Here is a 12,363-nt window from a genome sequence, read left to right on the forward strand (position 1 = left end):
CACAGTATCTGTGGCCCTATTGTTTAAAAGCAGAAGCTACAAGCCTGACATTAATCAGACACGCAAAGCTACTGATCTCCCTTCCAGTTGTGCTCGGTTAATTTAAAATTTTGTGACAGTGCTTCAGATATATTTTTTTTAAACAGTGGCAGAAAAATGTCCAAAAAGACTGATCAAAAGCCAAGCAAATTGCATTTGTTTTCGGCTTGACATAGTAAAACCACAACAGCCCCATCAAAGGGAGCTGGGGGAACTCCCTCTTCTACAATTTATAAGAGCCATTGCAAGAAGCAAATATGGAGCCTCCTTCTAATTGCATTATGAAAGATTAGTCGATTCTCTGAGGAACAGATTTTTTTCTTAAATACTTCTCTGTGATACACCCAAGATATCATCAAGTCTTGGAAAAAGTCATTATGGATAAATGGTATTTAAATGATGATATTACCATTCGCTGCCCTGATACACCTAGGATATATTTTTTGACATTCGAAAGTCGTTAGACTATGCAGCATTTAAATGATGATTTCATTATTCGCTAATTTGATACACCTAGGATAGATTTCCAGCTATTCAGAACCCATTACTAATGAAAGACATTTTAATGATGGCTTTATCGTTCGTCAATACTATTATTTATTTGTATAGCAGCAGTTCCCAGTGGCCTCAACGAGGGATAAGGCACTGGTGTGTCATAAATCTGGGGGAGCTCCAATTTTATTGGTCACTGAAGATTCAAAAGGATTCATTTTAGCCCCTTTTCAATATGGGCTTGTCATAAGGGACGTCCATTAGTATGGGTCTGAGATGTAACGAAGAGAAAGTTGGGTTGGATACTGTGCTAACCAAAGAGAAAGATTTAGAAAGATAGAGAGGTCGGAACACGTTTACTTTTTACTGCACTGACTATCCTTTGATGTGTAGATTGCTAATCTCAGGACTTCCTCTTCGTGACATCCTTCTCTTCCTGGCTTTGTCACTCTTCTCTCTTCTTTCCCTTCTCTCCATCTTGCATTTGTCCTGCCATCTATGTCCATCCTTAGACTACATAGGTAGATGGGAATCTATCTCACCTCCTTTCCTATCAGAGTATGGAGGTTCTATAATAAAGATCTCTTATTTCTTTTCTAAATATAAATCAAGTGTCAGTTTGTTATTTTCTCTCTCACGCTCACACCAGCCAGCACACTCCACCCACCCATCATGTTTTCTCTGCAATCAATATTACTCTGCTAAGGCCCAATTATGGATTCCTTTTAATAGGTTTCCAGGGCCAACTTACATTCCTTTTCTCCCCTTTAATAATGGGTTTGAGATTCTTTGAATCTTGGGGTATTTTCTCTCAGTGTTGAGAAAGAGAGAGTACACCTTGATTGCCACAATGGACAAGCAACATGGGATGGTTGTTGGCCTCATGTCTTGCTTGTTGGCTTTCCGGAGGTATCACACTGGACATTTCGGGGGGACATAATGCTAGAGCAATCCAACGAAGCAATGTTTAAATCAATTTAACCTGGACAACATTCCAATGCTTTCTAACTATCCTGTCCTATTAAAAAGGTTGAAGTTTTACATCCCTGCCCTGTTACCTTGCAGGCCTAGTTCTGATGGAGGTAATACACCTGTGACTTTGCTGTAGCACTTTTGCTTATGTGGGAAAAGCCATGGCCCTGTCGTAGAGCCATCTGCATTGTACAAAGAAGATCCCAGGTTCAATCCCCGGAATCTCCCCTTAAAAAAAGAATCAGAAAGTGCGTGTGACTGAAAATCTCTGCCCTGACCTGGAATGACTAGGTTAGATTGATCTTGCTAAATCCGGGAAGCTAAGCAGAGTCAGCCTCGATGGGAGATCTCCAAAGAAGACCAGGGGCGCTATAAAGAAGCAGGCAATGGCAAACCGCCTCTGTTAGTCTCTTGCCTTGAAAACCCCAACAGGGATTGCCAAAAGTCGGCTGCAACTTGATGGCACATTCTACCACCACCGCAAAGATCTCTACTGGAGAGCAGCTGCCAGTTAAAGCCGGTTACACTGACCTTGACACACCACTGACATGACTCGCTATACGGCAGCTTCATGCACTCTTGGGACTGTTACTGCTTACTTGATTGAACCATCTTTCGTGCAAAAAAAATCCTTTCATGCAAAAAAATTAAACTTCTTCCTGCCACGCTAGTTTTCTGTGTGTGCGTAAAGTGTCATCAAGTTACAGCCAACTTATGGCGATGCCGTAGGGATTTCAGAGCAAGAGATGAACAGAGGTGATTTGCTTATCACAAGCATAGTGGCACAAATATACCAGTTCCTGGATTTGGTATAAACTCTAATTTATAAATGTCTGAACCAGGGCGGGCAAGAGCCTTCCTGGGCTCTCAGACAAAGAGTCCCTACGGGGCCACATGTGCACAACCACTAGAAACACCCCAAACATAAATGCAAATCACATGGCCTGGCCTCATGCCTCCTCTCTCTCTCTCTCTCTCTCTCTCTCACACACACACACACACACACACACACACACACACACACACACACACACACACACACGGTGACTACTGCTCCGCAATGTTGCCCCCCCAAGTTTCCCACTCTTAACAGTGATGGTCTCTCCATAATTACATTATTTTCTTTCTACACAGGAGCAAAAGTATGGAAAGTCATAAAAGTTTACTTTGCTGAGGCTTCATGGTTCAGTAGCAGGTATTTTTCGCAAGATAAACACTCCCAATGGGAAAGACAGAAGAGTATTTCCCCTGATGTCTACATTTCAAAAAAAAAAATCCATTAACTTTTTCCAAACTCATCCTTCGAAGCTGCCAACTGTCCCCCCAACTCTGCTTCCACCCCACTGTTCTGTAATAAACATAACCTTTTAAAGCAGATCATAAAACTAAGTATAGGGCATGTTTGCAAATTGGAGGAGTGTGTGACAGCTTCATGTCTTTGGTACAGAAAGATTTATAGCGGTATTAGCAGAGTGCTGAATCAAGAGATCTCTCTTTTAATATCTGCATATCAATACTGTCATGTTTCATTACTAGCATCTGGCGTTACTGGTGTTTGACCCTAATAGCTAATCAGCATGGAGAATTGCAGATCGGCAGGTTGAAAATTATAGAATGAAAGCTGCAGTTCATGTCTGTGCTGCTAATCATTCCCATAAAAGGTGCTGATGCCAGCTTTTTCTTGCCCACTGGCCCAACCCCTTCATTCTGACATCAGCATGTTATGTGGAACCAGAATGAGGGGAACATTGTAAAACTAATAAATAAATAAAATTTTGCAGGCAATTCCCATTTCAAAATATAAGAAAATTTGAATTTGAAGAGCTGAATTTCAAATGAAATACATCTTTTAAAAAAAAATCACACAGGCTTTAAATAGATGACACATTAATCTGGAATTAACGTGATTGGCTATGCAGTTGGCTATGATGGCCACAAATGTGGGTTTTTTTGTTCTGTCTATTTTCTCCCCAAGCTCTTGCCCTTTCTCTTGTCTTCACACGTAGAGCCAAGCTACAAGTGATGCCTGACACAGGTTGGACACTTGTCAGCTTACCTCAAGTTTTGATGGGAAACGTAGGCGTCCTGGTCTTACAGCTTGACTCTCCATTTAATTGAAGTTTATAGAACCCCCCCCCCCCACACACACCCAGAAGAGGGGAAGGGGAATGCCTGGCGAGAGCCTGATGCCTGCACATCCCTCCTGACCTCATCTTCTCCCTCCCACAGACTGCCGCTCTGTAAACTTCAATTCAATGGAGAGCCAAGCTGCAAGACCAGGATGCCTCCATTTCCCACCAAAACCTGAGGGAAGCTGACAAGTGTTCAACCTGTGTCAGGCGTCACTTGTAGCTTGGCTCTCAGAATGCCTGCAAGCTGTGATGCCCTTTGCATCAAGCCAGAGTTTAATTCCAGTTTAGAGTGATGTCTGAATGCAGCTGTGTTACTATTACTGGAAGCTTTCAAAATACATATGTCATTTGCATTTAGAAGTTTTGCATTCACCTCCAGCCCAGGAAAATCTGAATTCCAAGTTTTGTGAGTCATTCCCCCGTCCCCGCCCCCCCAGTAAATTAAAAGGAAATTCGAAGGAAACAATGAAGGGAGAAGGAAAGAACGGATCCTGCCTGATTCCACCTACTTAAGAAGCATTCACAGTTAGGATTCTTAGCAGACTTATCCACTTACCCATATCAGGGTCGTTGGCTTGGACCCTTGTTAGCAGAGCTTTAGTGGCTGTGTTCTCATAGACACATGCCGTGTAGTGATCAGAGGAAAAGGCTGGGGGATTATCATTGACGTCCTCCAGAATGAGATGAATTTCAGACTGACAAAACCTGCCTCCCCCATCGCTTGCCCTTGCAATTAGGTTGTAAACAGGGATCTTCTCTCGGTCTAGCGGAGCTGAAGTTTTCAGTTCCCCTAAAATATATTAAATGGAAAAAGAGAGGGTGGAGACATAATGAAATGCAACCCATTATTATTCATTTGTGTGGGCAATGAAAGCTGCAAAGCCTGGTCCCCAACAGACAAGGTAGGCATCTCTACAGATTTATTTATTTATTGAGGGTTTTTTTTATTTGCCGCTCACCCTAGGGCCTCGAGGTGATTTACAACATTTAGTGCTATAGTAAGTTAAAAACCAACACAGAAACAAGTAATCGCAATAAATTAAAATCGAAATATTAAAATACATTAAAATAGCTGCCGCAGCTATTTGTTAACCTCCAAAGGCCAACTTGAACAATTTGGCCTTGCATGCCCTGCGGAAACTCAACCAATCTGGCAGGGCCCAAGTGCCATCAGAGTGTGTATTCCACAGGGTGGGGCCACAACTGAGAAAGCCCTTCCCCTGGTGACAGCTAACCAAACGAGACTGGTACTGGGTGCCTGTGAAAGGCCCTGAGATGATCGAAGGAGGGGTGGAGGATTATTACAGGAGAGACCTCCCAGGTCTCTGGTAAGAAAGGCCTTTCCTCATACCTCATCTCCAAAATTCTTTAACTGGAGATATTACGCTTCTAACCAGGGACATTCTGTATGCAAAATATGTGCTCTTAGCCACAGCCCTTTCTCTAGGCAAACTGTTGCTTTCTCTCTTTCCTTTAACCCCTCTAGTAGTTATCCCATTTTCTCTTCAACTTACTACTGAAGTATAGAGGATACTGCCTTGAAAAGAATACTATCCCGGGCTTCTCATTTGTCTTGGAAGAAAGATGTGGTTACATTCTATTCCCGAACCATTTTGTGTTGCCTCTCTCATGTGTCTCATGAGAACTAGGAGCAAATTATTTCTATCTTATGGAAATAACACTAAACTCCTGTGGGATACAAGATATTGTACAGAGTTAGCTGCTGTTCCACTGTGAATGTACCACGGTGTGAAAGTCCTTGTGATCTTACCACTTTCTGGATCTAAGAAAAACTTGCTATTCCCAGAACCATACAGCGAATAGTGAATTTCACCACTGGATCCAATGTCCGCATCTTTGGCACCGAATTTAAGGATGACTTTATTTGGTGGGATATCTTCTGGGAATATTGCCATGTATGTAACCTTAGGAGAGAAAAATGATAGGAAGTGACAGCAATTGACCAGAGAATTATATTTTTCTTAAGAAAAACCACAAACACAGTTCCTCATGGTTATTGTTAAGTGAGCTCATTGCTCGGCTAAAATTGGAACTTGCGAACACAAGGGACCAAAATGTCAGCTCAAGCATTCCACTATTAAGATCAGTAGAAACTGGGAAAGCTCAAGCAAACGGAAAACTGCATCACTTATAGGCAGGGGTCATTTCGTAGAAAAAGAGCTGGAGTTGCTCATTAGCATATCTCATTAGCATATGCTGCATCCCCTGACATCACCGGAAATGTGTCATTAGCGCAACTGATTTGCATATGCCACATCCCCTGACATCACCTATGCTGGCTGTTTTGGACCCAATCCTGGCCATTCAGGGCCGAAATTGGGCCCAAAATGGCAAAAAGGGGCTGAAAATGGCTGAAAAGGGGCCCAAAATGGTCAGGATCTGGCTGCTGCTGAGCAGGAGAGTGATCCACTACCCGTCAGAGGCCCGATCTGGGCCATTTCGGTCCCAATCCAGGCTGAAATGGGCACAAAATGGCCGAGTCTGGTGGGCGGGTCCACCTGACATGTGACCTCTTTGGGGAACTGCCGGAACTGCGTGTTCCCCCTCAAAATGAGCCCTGCTTATAGGTAAACACCCAGATATAGTATGCAGAGGAGAGTACCCTGCATATGGAGGGGCAAACCACTGCCGTGAACAGACAGAGGAGCTGATGAAAGTTTTCTAACATGGTTGCCGTTACCAAAAGACCTTTAACTAACTTAGACCAACAGATGGGCTAAAACCCAGCACCAAGAATTACCTGTCTTATGATGGTTCTTATAGCCAGGGATGCTGTGAGGATAAAATGTAGAAGAGAATGACATAAGCCACTTTGGGTCCCCCCTTTGGGAGCGTGGTGGGGTACAAATGAAATATTTGCTGTTCTACTGATTTTTTTTGCAAGGTTAATTTTATTAGCTGCTTTGAGACTGCTAATGAGGAAAGGAAGGATAGCAATGTAGCAATGAATAAGTAAGAAATAAAGAAGCCTGGCGAGCTAACCTGATCACAGACAGGGCTGTTGTCGTTCACATCTGTGACTATCACTTCTACTGCAGTCTGAGTTACAAAGAGCCCATCAGTGGCTGTGATGTTCAGAAGATAGATGTCCTGCTCTTCTCGATCTAGTGGCCTCTTGATGTAAACCTTCCATTCATTCTGAACCAGGCCAAGAGCAAACTTTCCTTTGGGGTTTCCTCCTGTGGAAAGAGCAGGAAGGAGACATATCCAACGTTTTGAAGGCATTTCCAATTTAATGAATAAACTATTTCATCAGTTGAAGTGCCACAGAGATTCTTCTTTCTATGTTGTAAAGTACCTTGAACACAGAAAGGGCTTACACATTGACAAATAAATCAATACACTTCCTCACAAGAACAAGAGCCCTTTCCACCCTTTGCATATGGTCTAGAAAGAGAAGAGAAAGAAGAACATTTATATTTTAAAGAATCAAAAGTGACTTGTATGTTTAGGTTCAAAGTGGGTATAAAAGGCTGAACTCTGCTTGAAACTCAATAACCTTCTTACAATAACAATCAAAAACAAAGCTTTAGGGGAGGAAAGGATTTATTAAAAAATCACTTGGAAAAACATCAAAGGTATTTTCTGTCAAAAGGTCTTCCTCATTTTTGAACATCTTATTTGACAAGAACGGTGCAGAAATATCACCAATTTCCTCATCAAGTTAGAGTCTCTCTACATGAGACATCTGAAATGTGAAGAATACGTGTTGGGATATGCAATGTTAGCTGGGAAGGGTAGTTTAAAAAGACAGAGCTGGCGGCAGGGCAAAAGCTTTGCTATATATTCGAGTTGTGTGAAGGGGCTATGAAATGCCAGAAGGGAAACTTCATCCCATTATAACTTCTCCAGGTCCAAGCCCAACTCTGGAAGGAAGCTGCAGCTCACTGCCCTCCTGTTGTGATCCCAGTTTTAGACTGGATAGGTGAAATTGACAGAGCCTTCTGGAGGCAAAGATGAAATTAACAAACCCTGAGGAGTGATCTCCGCCAGCTCTGTCTTTTTAAACTACGCTCCCCAGATAACATTGTGTCTTCCAACACTTGACGATCATACAGCAAGGTGTCTCGTGTAGACTCTGAGTGGATCAGGCAGTTGTCACACAAGGTTGCATGCTTCCTCTTGTCTCATGTGCAGCTAAGCTCCTTCCTTGGAACAAACTAGTTAGGATTCTCCGCTTACCAATCTTCATGCTAACTGTGATTGGCTCAGATCAGAGTATGCAAACCCTGTTCTAACTACGGTTACAGCTTATGTTTTGTAGCTAATCATGGGCAGCGTTAAGATCGATACACTTACTAATCATAAGCAGATCCGAAAAGGAAAGTGTGGGACTTGTTTGCATGAGGGGAAGATGGAGGAACATATAATCCCCCTTCATCTCTTACCATAAGGCGAATGAGCAACCTTACATCTGTACCAAGCTACAACTGAGTGATGCAAACACATTTCCCTTTGATTGTTTTTTTCCTTAAAACTAAGTAAGTTTCTCAAAAGGCTCTGCTTCACTAGACCTTTTAAGTTAGACTTGCTTTCTCCTTTCATCCTTTCCCAATTTCACACAATCCTTCCTTGCAAAACATTACAAATGGATGATTTCATGTTAGCTTGCCAATAGCAGTTTGGCCAGCTGAGATCATCTCGCTCCTGAGATCATGCTGAAAACCGCTTGAAGTATTTGCGCATCTCCTGTATGAGAGTCAAAATGGTAACTTTCCAAGACAATAAAAACATTATAAGACAAGTTGGAGATGATCTCCTTGCTTAGCTTCCCTTACGGGCAATCAAGCTCAAACTGCGAACAATCAATAGCCGCCCTTCCTTGCGACAAGACGATTGTCTTCCCACTTCGGTCCCCAGAGAGGATGTACGACAACCCCGTCGCTCTTGTTACCAAGACAATTTCATTAGCTGTTGATTATGCAATCAAGGGAGTGCAGCAGCAGGTTCCATTAAGGAATCCTTTAATGAAAGCTTTATCACGCCGCAGTATTGTTTTTGTATTCATTACAATTCTCGTTTGGGTGGCGTGGGTGTGCGGTCTGCATAACGCACAAGGATGCACAAGTCTTAAGTAGACATAACGAGAGGTCGTTTAAGGAGCAGCTTAAAGATAAGACCAGCAATTAGATCAAATTTATACAAGAGGGAAAACCAGCGAGGAAGAGAGGAGAGGCAGCCAATCAGCATTCTATTACGGTGAAACTGTGACACCGAAGCAGGCAATACGGCTTTTCTGGACCATTAAACCGCATGGAGACAAAAGCGACCTGGAATGCTTGTCCTCAGCCATCTTCCAAGAGGCATATCAGGCCATTTCACACACCAGGGGATACAGGGAATTAAACACTGCTCCGAAACAGCCCCGGCTGTTAATGTTTCCAATGGTTATTTACGCCTTCACTTAAATGTTATGTTTGCCTCCCTGCTCCATGATGTAATCAACTTTTGCATGGCTATCCATGATTATCAGCATCTGGTGGGCGTCTGCCTGGCCACTGTTAGAGATCAGATGGGCTGCTGGTCTTATTCTTACACAGTGGTAGCAACTTTGACACATGCCTGAATTCAGCCGCGAGGATATTTTATGCACGACCACAAAGTCACATCCGGTTTCCCAGTCAGTGCAATCTCATGAGGGATGAGCAGCAAATTATGTCTCCCAGAAAAGTATACCTCAGCCCACACATGGGCTTGTTGTATCCACACATTACAATTTTGGACTTAATCAAAAAGAGTCCAGTCGCACCTTTAAGACTAACCAATTTTATTGTAGCATAAGCTTTCGAGAATCAAGTTCTCTTCGTCAGATGCATAGTACACCTTCGTGTACCTCTGCAAAAATGTAACGTATTTTTAATACTGGCCCCTCATTCTCCACTGTTAAATCTTCGGGAGATCCTTTTAATTTTCTTTCACTACAGTTTCACCTTCTGCCAAACAAACTAGACAAAATAATAATTGGTATCTGGTATTCAGATTTCCTGTACCTCAGGGCTGATTTATATAGCTTATGATTTATATAGCTTGTGTCCGAGTTCCCCACTCTGTCTTTGAGTGAGATACAAGCAGGGGACACACAAGGATTTGAGGGGGAATCTAATTTCCCCTCACCCACTATTTCCCTTTTCTGATTTCCCTTTTCTGAAAGCCTCCATAGCCTCTTCACTTTTCCTGCTCCCTTCTCTCCTTCCCACCCACTAGCCAACCTATCATGATATGGCCCTCTTTCTTCAGATTTCCCTAATTCCCCAATGTCTGGATTTAAGTATCCATAGATTGGACCACATTGAGAATTAGATATACTGATGATGAATTGCTAGTGGTCCATATTCCTGCGTTCATGATGTCTGATCCAGATAAGGATTGTCATGCATGTTTAAGCCCCTCTGCCCCAGGTGTTCGTTTCCCCAGTGGGGCAAATAATACCTACTGGGACCATTATATAGAGAGGAAAACCGAGGCCCCTTGTTTCTGTTGTCCTCGTGGTAATTGCGCCCTGTGCATGCAGGGACTGAAGGGAACCCACATGACGAACTGAAAAACAGAGCAGGGGAACCCAGACACAACCTGTGTTGACAAATCAGCCCTTAGGAATCACAAGACAAAATGATTACATGGTCCAGGTTCATAAGACTGGCATTATTTTTACTTCTATATTATGCCCTATCCCAAACCTCCTTTCAGCTCTTGTTCTCCTTTCCACCTTCTCTGTACATCAGTTCTTCTGCAGGCCCTGCCCTGGTGCAAGTCTCTGCCAATTACTTCCCCCACTGTCCTCATATCTCTGTCTTCTCTTTCTGGGCTCACCTCATAATCCTGAGACTTATGACTTACAAAAATGGAACAAATCCAGAAATTCCTGGGAGCCTGGGAATAGTGGGGTTTGGGGAGGAATAGTTTAGCAAGGATGTGATACCAGATTTCACCCTTTGAAGTGGCCATTTTCTCCAGAGAAACTTTGGTGTACAGTGTAGAGATCAGTTGCAATTCTGGAAAATCTCCAGGACCTACTTGGAGGTTGGCAACTCTATTTTGGCAGCTGAAAAAGCTCTGGACTTAATTTCTGTTTCTGTTCCTATTGCAGGTATTTAAGCCTGGGTGTGGCTATAGTCCTGAGCCTCTTGGTCCTTGTCTCTTATTCCACTGCTTGTGGCCTGAGGCCCTGTGAATTGAGTTAGGGGATTCAGGTAGGCTTCCCTATTGCCCATCAGTGGTGGGTAATCTCTCAGAGGTTTGTCCTATTCCCCATCAATCACCCACCACTAGCAGACAACCCGGGAAAGTGTGTACCGGGCATGTTCCCGACAAGGCGCAACGACATCACTTCCCAAAGTGATGTCATTGGGCTAGATGCAGGCATGCTGCTGTGATTTGCTGGGGCCAGTTTTGCCCCAGACGGGCTGAATTGGCTCTGTGCAAAGAGCGGGAGCATGCCATTGGCCAGTGTGATGATGTCACTTCCATGCCAGAAGCGCATGCACACTTTGTGCACACAACAAGAAAACTCTCCATAAGTCCCAGTTCCCCCTTTCTACTAGGAGGATATAGAGACATGAGAACCCTAGATTCAGGACAGGACATTTGTTTTTTTTCCTGTCTGCTTATTTCATTTTTTAAAAAATTTTGTAAGCCACTTTGGGTTCTGACTGGGAAGAAAAGTGGGAGTTAAAATACTTGAATAAATCAAAGAGTAAAAGGGCATTAAAATGGTCTACAATGGTGCAAAAAACACTTTAAAATTTAGTGGAGAGTTTATAAACACTATACTCAACTAAATAAAATGCTTTAAAATAGCCTAACAAAAAATCACTATGGTTGCTAACTTCCAGGTGAAGCCTGGAGTTCTGGCACTGTGGCTGATTTGTAGACCAAAGAAATCAATTCCCTGGGAGAAAATGGCAGCTTCAGAGGGTGGACTCTACGACATCACTTCCCTGCTGAACTTCCTCCCCTCCACAAACTTCACCCTGTTCAGGTTCTGTCCGTGCTGTGGAAAAATGGGTTAAATAACAATATAATCTAGTTATACATGTGTATTCTAGTGAACTTGGTGGGAACTTTAACATAGTTTCTTAGCCGGTTGTGTCAAACACAGCTATTCCTTTATCTTTTGACAACCAAATAAAAGTAATTGAACAAAGGTAGATGAATGAGTCTCTAATTGCTGGAATGGACCACTAATAATTTGTTCACCTAACTTTTTGATAACTTTTAAAGATTTAGGGTTTATCATGCACCTGCACAATAATGTCACACTTAGACTGAGCAGAATGTCACATGATTGCAAATCTGAAGAATCAGCTAAATCTAAGACTGATCATATTTTTATGTTCTTGTCACATGTAAAAGATTTTGGAGATGTCTTCATAGATAACTCATGTCAATTACTATAAAAGATGTCACCCAGATAAGAAACTAGGGTTTTGATGAAGGAGAACTCATGAGGATCACTTAGGCGAGAAATATTTGTGCCTCTGTGTGTGTCTATTGAAAATCCAATGCATTTCATAGGAGGCTGAGTATGATAGGACATTAAATCATTCAGATCTGAGAAATGTGAAGAGATTTACTTTTTAATTGCATGCATAGCGTCATCAATTATCGGTTTCGTTTTAATAAGCCTTTATAGTTTAGTATCTTGTTTAATAAAAAGACTAGAGTTTATTTTAATAAAGAATAAACTCTAAAAGAAGTCTCCGTGTGC

General features: G+C 42.5%; 1 protein-coding gene across 2 annotated transcripts in view; it reads right to left on the bottom strand.

Annotated features, from left to right (window-relative positions):
• The window catches only part of FAT3 (FAT atypical cadherin 3), a 457,110-nt gene that overhangs the window by 74,414 nt on the left and 370,333 nt on the right, over positions 1-12,363 (bottom strand). For both annotated transcript variants that reach the window (XM_054973889.1, XM_054973888.1), the window contains 3 exons: positions 6,639-6,835; positions 5,407-5,560; positions 4,192-4,425 (listed from right to left, as the gene is read on the bottom strand). In XM_054973889.1, the coding sequence (XP_054829864.1) occupies positions 4,192-4,425; positions 5,407-5,560; positions 6,639-6,835 (585 nt within the window). The remainder of the gene's footprint in view (positions 1-4,191; positions 4,426-5,406; positions 5,561-6,638; positions 6,836-12,363) is intronic.

Source organism: Eublepharis macularius, chromosome 3, assembly GCF_028583425.1.
Source record: "Eublepharis macularius isolate TG4126 chromosome 3, MPM_Emac_v1.0, whole genome shotgun sequence".
In the NCBI taxonomy this organism is placed as follows: domain Eukaryota; kingdom Metazoa; phylum Chordata; class Lepidosauria; order Squamata; family Eublepharidae; genus Eublepharis; species Eublepharis macularius.